Source organism: Triticum aestivum, chromosome 3D (genome assembly GCF_018294505.1).
Source record: "Triticum aestivum cultivar Chinese Spring chromosome 3D, IWGSC CS RefSeq v2.1, whole genome shotgun sequence".
Classification (NCBI taxonomy): Eukaryota; Viridiplantae; Streptophyta; class Magnoliopsida; order Poales; family Poaceae; genus Triticum; species Triticum aestivum.
The window spans coordinates 27,620,277-27,641,324 of record NC_057802.1 but is presented as its reverse complement, the minus strand read 5'-3'; the positions used below and the strand labels follow the sequence as shown (position 1 = coordinate 27,641,324).

Genomic DNA, 21,048 nt, shown 5'->3' with positions numbered 1-21,048 from the left:
GTGCAAACGAGGGTGGGCGAAAACCTTGTGATCTTTGCGAACATCTCTGTTAATTGTTAGCTGTTTACTTTTAACCCATTTTGTAGGGCCGAATCTTAGGTTGCACGACTTTTTTGGTTGTGCCGTTGATAGAAATGAATCTAGCAGCTGGTATTAGCTGGTTGGAATTCTATTTCTGAGTACTCGTATGTACCTTGTCTCTTCCAAATTAATTGTAGTTCTAGTTTTGTTAATTTTTTAGCCTGGTACCACTGTCAAGAAGGGAAAACCACCATGGTTTATTTTAAAATTGCTAAGCAGTAAGCATTGCATTAACACATGAGCAGGTTAATTAAGAGCTCCATTGAATGAACTGGATTACTGGAATAAACAAAGACTTGACCAAGGCTATACCATCTATGTGGCTGAGATTGTCCTACCGAATTACCCCGCCTCATATATATCACAACTGAAAGATATCCCATAATACGAGTATTTGGCAAGCTTTGTTATTTGTTTTAATTCTAAACATGCTTGCCCTTGCTCCTGAGATAGTCTGAGTGCATGAATTCGAAAGTTGGAGGACTAACCTAGCACCATTAACCTTGCTACCCAGAGAATAGACGCCAGCTTGATCAAGATGATCTTCAAGTACCCCGGGTCTGAAAAAGACTAACCTATCCTCTATTTCGGTCTTTATCACGAGTAGCTTGCCAGGATGTTGGGGTCTCATGGGTACTTCTGTCTTAAATTATAGTACCAAATTGTTGTTATTTTTGTAGTTCTGTTCTTGCAGGTTCAAGCTTACTCGATAGCGCATCTGATGCATGAAAGGAATGGATGTGATGGACGCTGACAAAAATGGCTCCTGCAAGATCAGTACGCAAAGCATTTCTCAATACTCCTATCAGCCAATGGACCTACGTATCTCGCTGAGAATGAAACTAGAGTTTGCTGCGGTTCTCCCTACAATGTCGAAATGGCTACCGAAAGAGATCATACCGCAAGAATGGTAACATTTTAGTTCATGCAGCATCAGAGATTTATATATAGTACAGAAATATATTTAATGGTTGATCTAATGAAGCTAGCTAATGGTGAACCTGATAAAATTAATTTGTTGCTGACTAGGGTGGCAAAAGCCTTGTGGCAATGCATGTTTTGCATATTTTTATCTTCGAGAAAACCCCAAAAGCTTTGCAACTAGATGTATTGATAGAAAAAGAGGTTATGCACGAGCCCAAGAAAGGGCAAAAACCCAAAATTACAACGCTATCCCAAATACATGTAGCATTTTACTTTCTATTGCAACAAAGTTAGGTTCAAGCCATATTTTCCCTTTTTGAGGAAATTAAACCATATTTCCCCTTGTAGAAATTAAGCCATATTTTTAATGTTCGGCACTGCCTATGTCATGAAAACCAAGTACAATCGGTGCAGAACTTAAAGGCACTTGTGGTAACTAACTGATCAATGCTTATTAGTTACTCCCTTAAATATCGAGTTTACTTTCATTTTGTTCATTTTCTTGTTTTGCTAGTTATGATCGTTGCTATTAATTCAACTGTGATAACTAGAAGCAGATATGCATTTATAGAGGAAAACTGGATACAGGAATACAAGATGAGTTTATGTATGGTATAGATCACAGAAAATTTGTAATATTAAGATATTCTGCAGATAAAAATAACCCGAGATAGGGGTTTAAAATTGTAGTAATTTCAGCAAATAAATACTACAGATCAGGGCTTTTGTTCCAAGTAACAAAATCTACTGCTCACAATCTAATTGGATATCTTCTCGGGACGGTCTCATTTCACCTGGGCCCTGATAGATCTGAGCCTACAGGTGGAGCTGAGGAGTTCACACTTCCATCATTACCAAAATTAGCTCGACCTGTTGCGACAAAGTTATAATCTATGTTGGTGTCAACATCCATGGCACCTTCTAGGACTGTGACGACTTCGGACATTTTAGGCCTTTTTTTGCAATCAATCTGCAAGCACCACATTGCAAGCATCATCATCTGAATTACATCTTGCTTGTGTGCTTGCATGTCGTTACTGTTATTGTCAATCAAATCTACCAACTGATCATTCTTCACCTTTTCCTCCAATAGGGTGATGAGATGGACGCTCTCTTCTGACCGGGAAGTGTCAAGGTTCTTTCTTCCACTGATGATTTCCATGACCACGATGCCAAAGCTGTAGATATCCGCCTTTTCCGTGATCTGTGATGTCAACCATTCAGGAGCTAAATATCCAGGTGTGCCTCTCATTCTGGTAACCACTTGGCTCATATCCCTGTCGATGAGCTTGCATAGTCCAAAATCAGAAAGTTTAGCATCGAAGTTGTCATCTAAGAGAATATTTTGCGGTTTGACATCCAAATGAGCAATTCTTTTTGTGCACTCCTCATGAAGATAAGAGAGGCCCTTAGCTATGTGAGTTATAATCTTGCACCGCGTGCTCCAATCTAAAGGAGGGGCATCATTGTCATGTCGACAATAAATCCATCTGTCCAAGGATCCTTTGGGCATGTACTCATATACCAAGAGCCTATGGGATTTCTCTGCACAGAAACCAATCAATCTCACCAGATGAATATGATGAATGCTGCCAATTGTCTGAACCTCTGCTGAAAATTCACTTTTGCCCTGACCAGTTCGATCCAAACGTTTCACTGCAATCCTTTGATCACCAAATTGTCCCTTGAAAACAGACCCAAATCCTCCTTCCCCGAGCTTGTCTGCGAATTGCTCGGTTGCTGCTTTTAGCTGTTGGAATGTGAACCTCATTGGTGTACCTTGTAGCTCCCCAAACTCTTCTTCTTCTTCCATCTCATTCTGTCGTTGTGTTCTTCGTTTGCATATAAAGAAGATGCTGAGGATCATGATGGTGAACAAAATGAAGCCGCCTACAGGAGCTAGAATTGCAACAACTATTCTTACAGAGGCAGATTTCAGTTTCATGCTTGCTGGCCCAATAGCTGCAGGAAGAGTACCTGGGGTCGGAGGTGTTACATTGGCGGGGGGCGCAGGCAGGGGACTTTCAGCTGTAGGCGATATTGCTTGATTAATCAGGGGACAGAAGATGACCTGGTAGTCTGTGCCCGTCGGGCAAGTGAAAGTGGAAAAATCGTTGGGATTGCTGTAGGCATCTGGGCACAACCGCTTAAAGAAGACCGAGTTAATTGTGTAACTGCAATTGCTTTCTGCGCTCCTAATACATGGATTGTTACACCCTCCCGGAGCCTTCAGCTCTCTTGGGCACTGCGATGTGATGTTGGCTGCACAGCGCGGCCCCTTGCTGCACCCTGACTTTCCCTGAACCGGCACCGGCAGGAAGTCCATGGGCACGTTGAAGCCATCAGTGAGCAAGATGTCGAAGAAATCATCATCACTTTGGCCTTGGCCAAGCCTGAACTCGCCCAGCGTGTTTGGCGATCTACCACTGACCGTACAGGTGAGCAAGCCGCTGCAGTCGCCAGTTTGGCATGACCCGCCTTTGCCAAGGAGTGAGCAGCCTGTGCGCGCCCAGATGCGCCCTGCTGAGGTACCAGCGGGCACGTTCAGCTCCCACGTCTCCCCCGGATCGAGCTTCACGCCACCTCCCGGCAGAACGGCTGGCCACATGGTGTAGGAGCATTGGTTGATGATTTTGAATGTGGTGGCCTCGCTGGTGGCAGTGAGTAGGAGTACGAGGAGGAGAGGCAGGAGGCGGAGAGACGAAGAGGTACTCGCCACTGCCATTTTTGTTACGATTTTTTGCTTGCACGCGTTAACTTGAAACCGAGTCTGAGTTGGAAACTTGCAATAGGGTTCCTGTGATGGCTAACAGGGTGGAAGAGTGGTAGGGGATTGTAGACAGGGACCACATCAGTGTGTTGAACCATTCAACGGTCAGCATATAAACAGACTAACATGTCTATAGCCATGACTGTTTGATAGGAACAGACTTGCTTGTTTGCTTGTTTAGTCCCTTTCGAATTGTAGCTGTACGTCTTCCAGAGAAAAAGAATGGGAATCTTTGCATCTGCATAACGTGTTGTTTGATCAATTTTGCTGCCCTAACAAGTTCTTTAAGCTGATGTAGACCTAAACCATAAACCCTAACTGTGCACTTTTCTGCCTTTCGGGAAATTCTTAGGTTGCACATCTTAATTTGTTCATTCGTAATCTGCTGTTATGATTTGTGGCGGCATTCCTGATCTGGAATCTGGAGTCAGCAACAGTTTAGAGGTACCTGGTGTTTGGGGGCAAGCTGAAGCTGACAGCGGTTGGCAGCTGCCTGGAAGCAGCTGGAGGCCTCTTCACCCGTCGACTAGCCTAGCTATCATATGCCTTCAACCAGATGGAGCCATGCATGTCTCATTCACCATAACTCTGTGGTTTGCGTGCAAACAAGGGCGGCGAAAACCTTGTGATCTTTGCGAACATCTCTGTTAATTCGTAGCTGTTTTTTTGTAGCACTGAATCTGAGGTACGTTGCACGCCTTATGTTGGTTGTGCCGTCGACAGAATTGAATCTCAAAGCTGGTATTGCACCATCTTAATTAGCTGATTGTAATTCTATTCCTGAGCACTGGTATGTACTTTAATTATCTCTTCCAAATTAATTTAAGTTCTATTTTTGTTCATTTTCTAGACTGTCAAGAAGGGAAAACCACCATGGTTTTATTTTTGAATTACTAAGCAGTGAGCATTGCATTGACACACGAGCAGGTTAAGAGTTCCATTCAATGAACTGGAATAGACAACCTTTGTTCTTTTTTTCATCTCTAAAACATGCATGCTTGCCCTTGTTCCTGAGATAGCTAGCCTGATTTCATGAATTCCAAAAGTTGGAGGACATCCAGAGAACAGACGCAAGCTTGATCAAGATGGTCTTCGAAGTACCTCAGCATGTCGCGGTCTCGCTGGCACTTCTATCTTAAACATACGCTCAAGCTTGTGCCGTGTCGTACGTATCACGTATGGTCCAGGGAAAAGCGCTGTGGTTTGAGGAAATGAATGAATGCTTATAGCAGGGACAGTTGTGTTCCTGATGCCGCGTTCTTGGGATTTATGAGTGTGTCCTGAAATGACCTGCAAATGAGAATGCAAACGGAATTTCAGTCGAGAGTGTGCTGTACTGGTAGCTATGTGTGAACCATTACAGTGCAAGTATTGGAGAAGCAGCAGCAACCTCAGTCTCAGCAGCCGCTCCAATTTCTACAGCATAAACTTCAGTCGTGTAAACAATCGAAATGACTTTTAAGACTGTGCGTACACCACTTCTTTTGTATAGGAAAGATTATGTGACATCACCATGTATGGTCAAACGGATGCATATATGCAAACCACGTTCGAGCCATGCTTTGTGTTTATTCAAAATAAACATGCTGACTTTGCCAGCCCAAATGCCAAAAATTCTACAGCAGTTTCTTAGCAAATCTGTTAAATCTGACCAAATGGCATTTTCCGTTACGTCCACACTAGCTACCTCCTGCTGTCAATCTCAAGGAAAACAGAAGCACTGGTGGATCCTGAACACATTAGATTTGACAATGGCAACATGATGTTTAAACCTCAGCTGAGAACAAGAATAAACAGAAATATAAGTTTAGGTGATATATACTTGGGCCTGAAACTCATGGCCAAAGAGAAGAGCTGCCAAGCACAACCATACAAAGTTACAAACCAAACAAGGTATGACCAAATCTGACTTGAAATAATACTTGGGGAAGCTGAAAATCCCTGAATAGGATTAGGTATTCAAAAGCATCTTGCCACATTGTAAAGTTGGCTAGATAAAGGCACAATAGGTTTTTTTTCAGATAACATAGAAGCACTGTCGACCGCATTGATGTGATGCGACAAACTCTGTGAGAGCTCCAGTAGCCATTCCTTCACTCTGAGAAACAAATTCATTATCAGCTCGGTGGCATAAATAAGAGCTATGTAACATATATCATATTCATATCTATATCTCCAGGAATACTGATGACAAAAAAAAAACATCCTTGAACCCTTTTCCTGGAAACAGGCTTTCGCCCCGCTTTATATATAAAAGTAACAACTAAACAAGTACACGGCCGAATGAAACAGATGTTAAGGTAGCCCTCATACAATGCTGATCCCAGGATACCGGATTACGCAGAACGCAAGCGACTACGCTACCGAAAGAGAATGCGGGAAGATCGAGTACAACGCCACTCTACGCCGTATAACACCTAAGCTCATGACAACGCCCTCAAGAGGGAGAACGGCGCTGAGCATCGCTGCTGCCAAGTCTAGACGGGCAAGGGTCTTCACCCGGAGCCCTGCCATGGACAGAAATACCACGACCACATCTTCAAGAAGAGAGCGGCGCCCGCGAGCGTCATCGTCGTCGGCGACTAAGCATGGAGCTTTCGCTCGGCAACTTCCTCGTGCCACCACGAGGTCTTCAGGACAAGCGCAATGAGACTAGATCCCCAGGTCTGGATCGGGGCGCGCCACTGCCAAAGACAGAGCGCGCGTCCGAGCCACCCTTCGCCCACACGACCAAGAGGCAAAGCCACCACCACCCCCATGGTGCTCGACGAAGAGCCCACCATGCGAACCACCATCCGGAGCTGTCACCCCGACATCCAACCGTTCACATCACAGTGCCTCAACCACACGAAAGGAAGAGTAAAAGGCATCTCCTTTCACTCATTGCCGGAAATTAGTCAGGGAACTCGGGTCGACGCCTCCATGGTAGGAGACACCCACGCCTGCTTCCCCAGCCAGTCCCGGTGGAACCGGGGAGACGCAATCTCGTGAATACTGACAGCCACCGCCGAGCAATCTCCCACGACGCCATGCCCATGGCAGACAACGCCGATCTGCCCGACATAAGAGCAATGTCCTGACCACCAACACCAACCACCACAACGGGCTAAGCCCAATCTCACCTACCCGGAGCTACCGCACCGACCCACCTCTGGTCCAAATCTGGCCCACCCGAGCGCGAGCACTAGGGCAAAGCCACCGTCATCGTGTGTCCGGCAAGCTCGACACCACGGTCGATACCTCCCCAACCCCACGTGTCGTCGGCTCGGTCCTAGGGAAAGACAACAGCCGCCGCTCTGCGCCACCTGTCGAAGCATAGCTATTCGCACTCCTGTACCACCCGAGACCTGCACCACCAGCCTCCCGGCAGCACCGAGCCATCAACACCCATGCTGCCGCGACCAGACACTGTCAGGCCACCACTGCCTACAGCCACAACCAACCAAGGCCGCAACCGCTGGCCCGTGCCGCCCATAGCCCATGCTGGCAGATTGAGCGCCAGACCTGGCAAATTGAGCCCACGCTGCGTCTCCTCTTTTTGTTTGCCTTGGGAGTGGATAGTAGTAGCAGTAGTAACAAGTTCGGTTGGAGTTGATGCAGGATCCTCGTTTCTTGGTCGAAACTCTAGTAGATGGCTGCCCAGCAGAACAAGGGAAGTAGAAGATGCGTTACACGGATTCGCTATTAAAGGATTTAGTACGGTCCTACAAGAGGCCCCTGCAGCCAGCTCCAGAGCAGGTATAAGTATAATACTTTATCAGATTGTGGTTGTAGGACTATGCTTATAGATAAGCTATATGGGATTTATATTCTTCGATGCAGTTCCGTATTAATGGATTCTAGGGTTAGTTTTTCTGTGATATGATTGTGAATTAATGGATTAGCATAGGACTAGGTTGTCTCTGTCATGCGATTCTGCATCAATTCCTTCGAGTTGGGCTAAATTTCTAGTGAGGTTGATGTGTTATTCTTGGTAAATCTTCCTTAATTTCTTTCTCTGGACTACAAATCTTACATATTTCTGCTAGATTTTATGATTCAGCTACGTGGAATGCAAAAAAGGCTTACCATGAATTGTCATCTATTTCCTGAACTTGTTATCATTTTGAAGGAAAATAATTAGCAGAAAAAATAGATAAAAATCTTGTGTTGTATATATGCATTTCATACTTCGGTTCCAACTCTGCCCTTTTCTTTCAAGTTATGATGGCCTTGCTATTTCGAATATGTCATGCAAAAAAATGATAGACCTCACCTGTACAACTATCTAAGCCTCTTCATTTTTGCAGAATGCACATGGTTCCTTGAAAATTAGGGATTGAACGGGATGGGAACATGGTATCATGATTGACGGAAGCAGATGGTGAAAAATGTAGGTACTGCTAAATGATTGGTCGCAACGGTGGTGTCACCAGCCTCAAGCACCATGTTGCTAGTGGCAGTGGCAGGTTAAGGGCGTGCCCATCTGCTCCCAAAGATGTCTCAATGAGATGAAACGTTTGTCGGACAGTACGAGGCGGAAACCGCGAAAGCGGACCGCACGAAAAGGGTTGTTGTGCAACCGGCTATGGACACAACCTCTGAATCCAAGAAGTCTGTACCCTTGACCACAGGTGTACTATGCTCCACACTAAGCGATTCAATAGAAGGTTACATGATACCTCATGATATTGAGACAATTACTGTCGAATCGCTTAGTGTGGAGCATAGTACACCTGTGGTCAAGGGCACAGAGTTCTTGGACTCAGAGGTTGTGGCCATAGCCGGCTGCACAACAGCCCCTTTTCGCATGGTCCGCTTATGTGGTTTCTGCCTCGTACTGTCTAACAAACATTTCATCTCATTGGAAACATCTTTGGAAGGAGATGGGCACGCCCTTACACTGCTACTGCCACCGGCAACATGGTGCTTGAGGCTGGTGACACCACCACTGCACCCAATCATGTAGCAGTACCTACACTTCCATCGTCTGCTTCCGTCAATCATGAACCATGTTCCCATCCCATTCCAATCCCTAATTTTCAAGGAACCATGCGTGCATTCTGCAAAACTGAAGAGTGTTAGATAGTTGTACACATGAGGTCTGTCATATTTTTGCATGACATATTCGAAATAGCAAGGCCACGATAACTTGAAAGAAAAGGGTAGAGTTGGAGCCAAAGTATGAAATGCATACAACACAAGATTTTTATCTATTTTTTCTGCTAATTATTTTCCCTCAAAATGTTAACAAGTTTTGTAAGTGCATCTAGTGCCACCCCTAGTTGGTTTTGGAGTATTGACGACAAACCTGGTTGAGGGACTAATGTGTTTGTGAGAATTGCAGGATAACACAGGTAGTAGTCCCTCATTGATTCGGTTTACCTACCGAAGATGACCCCTAAAAATGTATGAAGACACCGAAGACAATGGTGGTATGTGAAGATATTCACATTGAAGACTATGACAAGAGAAGACATCACGTGAAGACCATGGAGCGCGAAGACTTAGTTGTTTCGTTGTTTCCTTTTCTTCTTTGTTGAGTCATAGGAACCACCGTACTGTTAAGTGGGGTCCAAGTGAACAAAGTCAGAGTGACTGAAGTGATGCTCAACCAAATCTTATGTCATCGAGCGAAGACAATGAGAGCAAATCTTATCCAGAGCTGGATGAGTCATCTTTACTTGTAGTCCAAGTCAAGCTGCCGCGTGTGTTTGAAATCTGACCGTTGGAACACGTGTCAGTTCCTTAGTGACCCAGGGTCATTTCGGACAAATCAGGTCGGGTTGCCTAGTGGCTATAAATAGCCCACCCCCTACACCATAAATTGGTGGCTGCTCAGAGTTAGTGCACGACTTTTGTCGTTTGAGAGCAACCCACCTCCGAAGCTTTTGAGAGAGAGAAATCCTTGCGAGGACAAAGCCCAAACACCCAGAGCCAAAGAGTGTTAGGCATCACCGAAGTCTTTCTGTCCGTGTGACCTGAAGACTTGTTACACTTGAGGACTGTGAATCCTCCAGCCGGTTAGGCGTCGCGTTCTGAGCATCCAAGAGTCATTGTGGATCGCCAGTGAACGAAGTCTGTGAAGGTTTGGAAGTCTACCTTGAAGACTTACCAGAGTGATTGGGCGAGGACTGGGTGTCCTTAGCTCAAGGGGAATAAGGTGAAGACACGGTCTTCTGAGTTGAATCTCAGCCTCCCTAGCCAGATGTACAGTTGTCACAGCAACGGGAACTGGTCCAACAAATCCTTTGGCCTCACCAAGTGACTGGTTCTATCCTCTCCCTCTCTTTACTTACAGTTTGTCTTCGTGAAGTCATTGCCTGCTTGCACTACCTGTTTTGACTTCACTGTGTGACTACTATCGTTGTTTGGCTTCATACTATCTTCCATCCTGATCTTTACTACCTAGCTGCTATTAGTCTTCGTGCTTTCACTTCATTTAATACTTAACTATGGCTTGCTTAGTGTAGTCTACCTTCCGCTGCATATCAATAGGTTCATTTCTATTGTTTGTCTTCGAAACTCTCATGTTTTGAAGACTTTCATAAAAATCGCCTATTCACCCCCCTCTAGTCGATAACTACCACTTTCAATTGGTATCAGAGCAAGGTACTCCCTTGTTCTGTGTGATTCGGTTTAACCACCTGGAGTTTTAGCTATGTCGACTGCAGGGATAATCAAAGTCTCCGCTGCTTGCCCCGTCTTCGATGGAACTGAATATCCCTACTGGAAGAATAAGATGCGCATGCATCTTGAAGCCATTGATGTCGACCTCTGGTATGTCGTCAAGAATGGTGTTCCCAAGACTGGTGAAGGTGTCACCCCTGCTGATGTCAAGAAGTTCATTCACCTGGATTCTACTGCCAAGAACATCATCTGTGGTCATCTGACCAAAGGACAGTATGGCCGTGTGAGTGCTCTGGAAACGTCGAAGCTAGTCTGGGACTGGCTCTCCAAGCTCAACGAAGGCATCTCAACCCAGAGAGATCAAAGGATCAGTGTTCTTCGCAACCTCTTCAACCGCTTCAAGAGAAACGACAATGAGAATATCCAGCTCACGTTTGATCGCCTCACTGACATCACAAATGAGCTTCGTGCTCTCGGCGCCACTGAGATCACCAAGCATGAAATCATCAAGACACTGCTGAGATCACTTGACAGCTCATTCGACACCCTTGCCCTGATGATACAAGAACGCCCTGACTTCAAGACACTCGATCCGTCTGACATACTTGAGAGGCTCAACACACATGAGTTCCAGCTATCTGAGAAAAGAGATATCTATGGTCCCAACTATGGCCGAACTCGCGCTTTGAAGGCAAAAGCTGTTTCCTCATCTGAAGAAGAACCTGACTGCAGTTCTGGTGATCCTGAAGACATTGGAAAGGAGCTTGCTATGCTTGTGAAGAAGTTCTAGAAGTTCACTAAGAAGAAGGGATTCAGAAAGACTTCACGATCCAGCTCAAGAAATGATGAAGCTCCCACTCATGATTACAAGAAGAGAACATGTCACAAGTGCAAGAAACCTGGACACTACATCTCTGAGTGTCCACAGTGGGACAATGAGAACATGAAGAAGAAGAGCAATGAATATGATTCTGATGACAAGAAGAAGAAGAAATCCTCAAAGTCTTCTTCCAAGTCTTCGTCCAAGTCTTCATCACATAAGAAGAACTCATCTGGCAAGGCTCGTGCTTTTGTTGGCAAGGAGATGGATTCAGAGGAGGAGTCTGCTTCTGAGGAGGCGGAGGTGGAATCTGAGGAGGAGTCTGACCCTGGCGTTGCAAGTCTGGCTCTAGCTATAGCCTACGTTGCCAAGTCCATCTTCAACACTAAAGACAATGACCCCGTCACCAACGCTGATGCTAATGGCAAGGACGACTCTGATCCCACCTACTGCTTCATGGCACGTCGTGCCAAGGTAAAATCACGCGATGCTTACTTTCAAACATCAAGTGAAGATGACTCTGATTGTGAATCCAAACCCAGCTACAAAACACTTGCTAAAATTGCAACTGAACAACAGGAAGCTATGGAACATACTCAAAAACTGTTAGACAAAAGCGATGACCTGTTGGACGCGGAAATGACCCATTCTCAGTCCTTAATTGAAGATATAAAAAATCTTCATGTTAAGTACCAGGAACTTGAAAGTCGTCATGAAACGCTCTCAACCACTCATGAAAAGCTTTCCTATGATTATCTTCAAAGGAAGCAAGAGCTTGAGAAATTGAGAGCGGCTCATGAAGATCTTCAAAAAGAGAATGAGTCACTTCGCGCTCAACAGATCAGTCCCGCTCAGGAAGGATTTGAACCACCATGTCTAAAATGCCTTGAGCGTGATAACGCTACTTCTGTTGTTGAATGTTCTACTGCTGCTACTGTTGCAATATCTTCAACTGTTGATGTGGTAACTAACCCCTCTGCTGAGGATACCACTACTATTGCTGATGAAAATGCTAGGTTGAAGACATTGCTTGAAACAGGGATGTACAAAAGTCTCAAAGGGCATCAGACACTGTGCGATGTCCTCAAAAAGCAGATTCTGAACCGAAACCTAGGAAAGAGGGTGTTGGGTTCGAGAGGAAAATGAATGTTGATGGCTCCTACTGGAAGCCTGAGCAGTACCCCAAAACCACATGGGTTGCTGCAAAGGGACCTTCCGTGGATCCATCCACCTTATCTGGCTTCACTTGTGCTAACCCTATTATCATTGATGAATCCTTTGATGCAAACTATAAACTGTTTAAGAATCAGAATGGTGAAGTGTTTGCCAGGTATATTGGTACTAACTGCAGGAATGGGCCACCTATGAAGAAGATCTGGGTTCCCAAAAGTTGTCTTGAGAATCTTCCGGTGAATGTCATCATGACACTGCCTGGGAAGAAGACAAATCCCAGACCAAAGGCTTCATATGGTACAAAGGCTTCATATAGACAGAGGACTCACCTGAGTCACCCTAACGCCAATGTTTTGCACGGAAATCATACTCAAACTTATGAATATGAGCGTGTTTCTTCAAACCGCTATGTTCATCAAACTAAGAACTTTTCTGCTTATTCATATGAGTACTATTCACCTACTGCAAGGCTATTTGCTAGGGCTTTAAAGCCGAAGTTCTCAGATGCTGCACTTAGACTCATTGCTTCTAAGCCACCCCTGAAGATGTGGGTGGTTAAGAAGAATTAACTTTCTGTTGCAGGGAAAGGTCTCCAGCCGAAAATCAAAGGCGTCTGATGCTAATGCTAGGGACCTAAAACATCTTGTAGGGCGCAAGATCAAATGCCCAAATGGTCTCACTATGTATTTCCTTCCTGAATCTCTTGCCAATCATCCTATCAGTCCTAATCTTGATCTGAGCTTTGATAATCCTTTTGTGCGTCAAATGTTTATGCTTCACAATACTCTTGGTGAAGCCTATCCCCCCTAACTGTACTGTAAGGTATGACACCTCATGCTTCAGAATGGATTATGGACAGCGGATGCACTAATCATATGACTGGTGATTGAAGTCTTCTCATGGACTCAACCTTACGTCCATCTGACAAGAGTCACATCACATTTGCTGACACTGGTAAAAGCAAGGTATTGGGTCTAGGTAGAGTTGCAATCTCAAAGGATCAGCACATGGATAAAGTGATGCTTGTTGAATCCCTTGGTTTCAACTTAATGTCTGTCTCAATGCTTTGTGACTTGAACATGATTGTGATACTCGGAAAATATCGTTGCCTTGTACTAATGGAATCTAACAAGTCTCTAGTCTTTGAAGGGTATCGGAAAGATGCTCTGTACATGGTAGATTTCTCAGCAGGACCACAGCTTGCCGTATGTCTTCTAGCAAAAGCTTCAGAGTGCTAGCTCTGGCATCAGAGGCTATGGCATGCTGGCATGAGAAACTTACACACTCTCGCAAAGAAGAAGCATGTCATAGGCATCGAGGGCGTCAAGTTCAAGAAGGATCACTTGTGCGGTGCCTGCGAAGTTGGAAAGATGACAAGGGCCAAGCATCCCTCAAAGACAATCATGACGACATCTCAACCCTTCGAGCTACTACACATGGACTTATTTGGCCCTACTCACTACTCTACTCTCACTACTACTGCTTGTCTCTATAGCTTCGTCATTGTTGATGATTATTCAAGATATACGTGGGTGCATATAATTCTCTACAAGACTGAAGTGCAGGATGTCTTCAGACGCTTCACCAACCGTGCCATGAGCAACTATGGCGTCAAGATCAAACATATCAGAAGTGACAATGGCACAGAGTTCAAGAACACCGGCCTCGACCTTTACCTGGATACATTGGGCATCACTCATGAGTTCTCAGCTCCGTACACACCTCAGGAGAATGGCATCGTGGAGCGCAAGAATAGAACGCTCATTGAGATGGCTCGGACGATGCTCGATGAATACAAGACTCCAAGAAAGTTCTGGCCTGAAGCTATTGATACTGCATGCCATGTCATCAACCGTGTTTATCTTCACAAGCTTCTGAAGAAGACATCCTATGAACTCCTCACTAGTAAGAAGCCAAATGTCATTTACTTCAGAGTATTTGGTGCTAGGTGCTGGATCAAGGATCCACATCACACTTCAAAATTTGCACCGAAAGCACATGAAGGTTTTATGCTTGGTTACGGAAAGGATTCACACTCCTACAGAGTCTTCAACCTCTTTCACTATAAAGTGGTTGAAACTATGGATGTGCGGTTCGATGATACTAACGGCTCGCAAAGAGGGCACCTGCCAAATGTGCTAGATGAAGTTCCACCTAGTGAATCCATCAAGCTAATGGGAACTGGAGAAATCATACCGTCTGAAGCACAGCCTGAAGAGGAACTTATCATTTCTACACCTAATCAACCTGAAGACAATGCTCAACCCGAAGACAATCCTTCTAACGATGACAATGATCAGCAAGGGCAAAATCTTCGTCCAGTTCATCCTCGTGTTGCAAATGAAGTACATATTGAGAAGATAATTGATAGCATCAATGCACCTGGTCCACTCACTTGTTCAAGAGCAACACAGCTAGCAAATTTCTGTGGGCACTTTGCATTTGTCTCAATATCTGAACCCAAGAAAGTTGCTGAAGCCTTCATGGAACCTGAATGGATTCAAGCTATGCAAGAAGAGCTTCAACAATTCAAGCTGAACAATGTCTGGGAACTTGTCAAGCGTCCTGACCCCCGCAAGCACAACATAATAGGCACAAAATGGATATATCACAACAAGCAAGATGAGCATGGTCAAGTTGTCAGAAACAAGGCTCGTCTCGTTGCTCAAGGATACACTCAAGTAGAAGGGATTGTCTTCGATGAAACATTTGCTCTTGTGGCTAGGCTTAAAGCTATTCGCATATTGCTAGCTTATGCAAATCATCACAACATCCTGCTATATCAAATGGATGTGTTCTCAACGGCAAGATTGAAGAAGAAGTGTACGTTGCACAACCTCCTGGCTTTGAAGATCCAAAACATCCTGATATGGTGTACAAGCTTAACAAGGCACTGTATGGCCTCAAACAAGCCCCTCGCGCTTGGTATGACACACTCAAAGACTTCCTGAAGAGCAAAGGCTTCAAACATGGTTCCCTGGATCCCACACTCTTCACGAAGACATATGATGGTGAACTGTTTGTGTGCCGAATATATGTGGATGACATTATCTTCGGCTGCACCAACCAGAAATACAGTGATGAGTTTGGACACATGATGCAAGAGCAATATCAGATGTCCATGATGGGTGAGCTGAAGTTCTTCCTTGGTCTTCAAATTCGTCAGCAAAGCAATGGCATCTTCATATCTCAAGAGAAATATCTCAAAGATTGCCTGAAGAAGTTTGGAATGCAAGACTGCAAAGGTTATACGACACCAATGCCAACCAAGAGTCATCTGGGTCCTGACGCCGCTGGTAAAGAGTTCGATCAAAAGGTATACCGCTCCATGATTGGTTCTTTACTTTATTTATGTGCATCTAGGCCAGATATCATGCTTAGTGTTTGCATGTGTGCTCGATTCCAAGCGGCACCAAAGGAATCGTATCACTTAGCTGTGAAGCGAATTCTTCGATATTTGGCTTACACCCCAACATTAGGATTATGGTATCCAAAGGGCTCAGAGTTTGATCTAGTTGGGTTCTCGGATGCTGATTGTGCTGGTGACAAGGTGAATCACAAGTCTACATCAGGCACATGTCACTTTCTGGGATGATCACTTGTCTGTTGGTCTTCAAAGAAGCAGAACTGTGTATCACTCTCCACTGCTGAATCTGAATACATTGCTGCTGGATCTTGCTGCGCTCGGCTTCTATGGATGAAGCAAACACTCAAGGACTATGGCATCCATCTGAAACAAGTACCACTCTACTGCGACAACGAAAGCGCCATCAAGATTGCCAACAACCCAGTTCAGCACTCGAAGACAAAGCACATTGAAATTCGTCATCACTTTCTCAGTGATCATGCCATAAAGGAAGATATTGATATCATACATGTCAACAATGAAGAGCAATTGGAAGATATCTTCACAAAGCCCTTGGATGAGAAAAGGTTTTGCAAGTTGCGGTGTGAGCTAAATTTCTTGGAGTCCTCGAATGTCCTGTGATCAGGCACACATCCTAACACTTATGCATGTTGATGACTTAGATGTGCAACACACAAAGTAATGTATGTCTTCAATCAATGAAGACTTACACTCAGAGTGTGAATACATTAATGCGGAATTTGACTTCGGAGCGCCACGATAATTGTGCGCCGTGTCTGGGTCTAATACTTCCTATACGGTGGGTAACGCCACCACCAAATTCTTCTTTTTGAAGTGTTTTTCTCATGGCGTTACATTTGCTAAGTCTTCGCATTTGGTTTGTCTTCAATATTAACTTGACTTCATGTTTGTCTTCACAATGTTGATTTGATCTTATTCTGATATATACATATATTAGTGTTCTGTCCTGTACAACATTTACTTATAGCTATGTCTTCTCGTTTGAATCTTTTGAACTAAGTGAATGTGATCGGACCCTAACCTCTCTATGCTTCTACCTCAAACTCTATCTATCCAAATCATATGCATTCTATTGAAACTGTCGAATGTCTTCTCTGCGTCCTTGTCAGCAGAAGATACAGAGACAAACATTAAATCTGTTTAAATGCTCAATTCGTATTGCCTGAAACCCGGAGAAGCCGGAACGACCACCCGACAGTCCAGGCGTGCGTGGGAACATGGAACAACTTCCAATGTGTTGCATGTTCGCCACGTGTCCCTCAGATGTGAACCGCCAGGGGCACCTGCGTAATTGCGCTGTGTCGTCCCTCTCCCTATAAATGCACATCTCATCGCGGTCAAAAAATCCTTCTTCCACCTCTCCACCTCGACAAACCCTAGCGCCACCGCTAGCTCTCGACGACGCCGGCGACGAAGCGCTTAGCTGCCGTGACCTCACGGACGCCGTCCTCATGAGAGCCGCGGACATTGTCTTCTCCGCCGCCGCCGTAGGTGTCCTCCGTCACCAAGTTAGGGCACGGAGGATCGAACTGCTCGGCCTCATCTTCTACTCCGTCTAGCAGTTCATCGTGTGGTAAATTAAAACTCTCTTTTTACAGTCTTTTTTGATCCGATAGATTCAATCTTCCTACCAAAAGTGGTTTCTGCCTCCACAAATTTGGATCTATCCTATTTTGCATCTCATATGATGCCTAGTATATTCACTTATGCTTCACACGTAGTTAGATTCCTCACTTGTACCTATTCTTGGATTCGTACAAATCTGGAACCAACTCTCAACATAAAAGTGAATGTCTTCGTGCTATGAGGTCAATGTCTTCTAAACTCATTTATCTTCAAAATCTTCTGAGAATGCATATGACCTCTTCCCCTTCCCTCGCATCTCTAATGCTGTCACAGGTACATGTCCGTGGGATAATCCCTTGGTTCTCATAGTCTGCATTCATTAGCAGAATTCTTACAGCATCATATCAACTCTCCCGAAGCTAGTTCATGTTTGACCAGCAGACGGAAGCCTTTGACAGTGTTGAAGCCATTCAGTCTGAACTACATGGCCACAGATAAGTCAGCAAGGAAGGGAGGCAGACAGCACCGTGGGGGAACATCAAGAGATTTGCCACCTGACCTCTATGAGCTATACAAGACAGATCCAGAGGAGGACTACAATCAGTGCAAAACACGAATCCAATGGATTCGAAGATATTGGGCAGAACAATGGTACAAGTACAGGCTCGTGACCCAGGAATATGCTGAAAAGAATGCCATCAAGCGACCCTGGGGAGACATCTTGTACAAAAATCTTCCACCCAGGTCCAGAGCTGATGCCATTGATCAAGGTTTCTACCCTTGCATGGTCCATGGACCACAGCCTGCTGATGCCGACCCATCTTCGCTACTATGGTGTCGTGACGACAATCTGTTCAAGCGCAACTTTCAGTTTGCCAAGAACTCGGCCAAAGAGAACAAGAAGTCGCAGGGATTAGACTTCAACCCAGGCCCCTTTGCTCCTCGTGCCGATGGCACATGCGAAGCTGAACCCAATCTTGTTGGGCCCTTCTACAACCTAGAAGGTCTCATCACTCACGTTATGGTTCAAGGGGCAGTCGTGGATCACTCTGTAGATGACGCTGATTCTGACGAAGCGCCTGCACCACCGAAGCCTAAGAAGCTGAAGAAACCCAAGGCTTCAAAGCCTTCCACTGCACCAAGAGCTTCGCGAGCGAAGCCTCTGGCCACTGCTCCTCCTGCACCAAGTATGCAGTCTGAAGATCTCTCACGCATCTCCAAGTCTGAGAAGAAGAAGAAGAAGCCCATGCACACCCCTGGTCAAGCACTGACCCCTGCTGCTGTTCTAAGAAATGAGAACGACGCCATTGATCTGTCGAGTGACGACGATCTTGCTGATGATGCTCTTGAGCTGCTGATAAAGAGCAAGCAAGAGGCGGAAATCTTCAATGATTTGCCTCTCTTTGACGTGGAAGTGTTGAACAATTTCATTGATGAGTGGTTTGACACCCCCAATCTCAGCTTTGATGATCTGCAACTACCCATTGGCCTCAGCGTCTCCTTCCATGGAGCCATTGCTCTTGAGCTGGCTCTAGCTCAGAGAATTGTTGAACTGAAGCACAAGATCGACTATGAAAAGGCTCAGTTCAAGAAGCATATGGCCAAGCTCAGTGTGACAGACATCCAAAACTTCAAGACAATGCTGCATGAGCTCAAGGAGGCGTTTCACAAGAAACGTGATGAAGCCAAAGGTTCTCGAGAGCGAATGAAGCATCTGGCTGCCAAGTGTGTTCAAGCTTACAATGAAGCTGAGAAGCGCAAGGCACTTGGGCGTCCTGGAATCGACCCCAAGATGGCTGCCAAGCAGAAGAAGCCTGCTGTGGACCAAGCTGATGCATCCAGGCGGGAAGAACCTCGCATTGTCTTCCCCGCTAGTATGACAGGCGTGAAGCCTAAAGTCTCAAGAAAACAAGGGCAGCTGAAGCCAAAGCCAGAAAGCGCAAGACCAAGAACACCATTGACGATGCTCCACCTGCCAAGAAGCGTAAAACCAAGAAGAAAGATCGGGCTGCTCCCACAGAGCCCCTTGTCGTCGAGCCAATTTCTGTTGCTCGTCCTGCATCTGCACAACAAGAGCGTCGTTTGATAGTTCATGAGCCTGCTTCCCCACAGGCTCCTGAAGCTGAAGACATTCCAGCTGTCAACCCCACCGCAGCTGAAGACATTGGTCCCCAAGACAATGTTGAAGATGGTGAAGTCCTTCCTCAGATCGAGCACAATGTGGTATCATCGCCTGTTCTCACGAACAGCGAACTCATCAGCATTGGTCATCCTTTGACGCCAATCGCTCAGGATGATTCATGGGCTGATCACCCTCAAGACACCCCCCGTCAAGAAGAAACACCAGCTACTCCCCCAACTCAAGTCACCACTCCGGTGCTTGAAGATGATGACTTTGAGTCCCAACCTACTCCATCTCCACAAGCGTCGCCAGCGTTTCGCAGGCTTCGTAAAGGACCAAGGCCACAAGTCACTCTGTCAAGTGTTCCAGAAGGAGAAGAGCACCCAGTATCACGCCAAGTATTTCCTGAAGCCTCTCCTATTGCGAACATCCCCGAGTCTGAAGCCAAAGAGGCTGAAGATATTCTGGCTGCATCAGCCGATGAACAAGAAGAGCCAAGAGATGAAGAAGAACGTGTTGCTACACCCCCAACCAACCCTGAAGTTGTTCTCGATGAGAACGTGTCCGACCCTCCAGCTACTCGAGTGGAGGTTGATAACATTGAGGCGACCACCAACACCAACACTGAAGCCAATGACGTTGTCATGACTGAAGCTAATGTGGCGCCTGAAGTTAATGTGGTGCCCGAAGTGATTGCACCTGAAGCCAATGCTGCACCTGATGCAAATCTGCAGCCTGAAGTCAATGCCACTGCCACTGCTCCTGTACCGCCTCCAAGGCCACACACCATCGAGCAAGCATTTGATCGTGGTCAGCTGGTTACAGTCCGATGGCCCATTCTGGCTCCTCCACCTGCTGCTGGTCCGCAATTTGACTATCATGTCGAGCATAGGCCTCAGGTCCAGAAGCGGAAGCCAAGGTTGCCCAGGTTTCTAGGTACTGCCACTTCACCAGGGTCGTTCACTGCAAATGGCTTCATTGCGCACAACACTTTCTTTGATAGTGCCAAGAACCCCTATTCCAAGCCAATGATTTCATCTGATCGGTTCTGGAGCTATCAGCAGCGCAGTTACTATTCTTGTGTTCTCTATGACCAAGGGCGCATCTTTCCACATATGCATCTAGATTGTGAAGCCATTGCTGGACTGCCCTGCCTTGAAGAAGCCCTTGACTGCTTCCGTGATGCTGGTCTACTGAACTTTGTGACTGATAAGGAGAATTGGAATGAAGAGCTTCTGCTACAATTTTATGCTACCCTACACATTCGCGGCTATAATAGGGATCCGAAGACTTGGGTCCTTGAGTGGATGACAGGCAATGTCCATCATGAAGCCAAAGCTCTTGATATCATTGAGCTAACTGGCCTGCCCACCCAGGTGAACTCTTCGAGCCTGGTTGTCAGCTTCATCGCAATGCATTGGGGAGCATCTTTCAGAAGCCAGAGCCCAACATGAGCCAAATGCTGAGCATGATGAAGCCTCTGCCACGTGATGCCGAATACCCAAGAGAATTCTTTGTTGAAGACCTGGAGTATCTGCCCCGCACTATTTATCATATCATCAGGCGAACTCTCTGGCCTGACAAAGGACATTCTT

General features: G+C 45.7%; 1 protein-coding gene across 1 annotated transcript; it reads right to left on the bottom strand.

The window, feature by feature from the left end:
• Positions 1–1,583: 1,583 nt before the first annotated feature.
• LOC123077065 (G-type lectin S-receptor-like serine/threonine-protein kinase SD2-5) lies at positions 1,584–3,730 on the bottom strand. The gene has a single exon (XM_044499266.1). The coding sequence runs from the start codon at positions 3,728–3,730 to the stop codon at positions 1,796–1,798; it is 1,935 nt and encodes a 644-aa protein (XP_044355201.1). The 3' UTR covers positions 1,584–1,795.
• Between the last annotated feature and the right edge of the window lie 17,318 nt (positions 3,731–21,048).

Coding starts and splice junctions, on each gene's coding strand:
- LOC123077065 (XM_044499266.1), bottom strand. CDS start 3,730: ATGGCAGTGGCGAGTACCTCTTCGTCTCTCCGCCTCCTGCCTCTCCTC.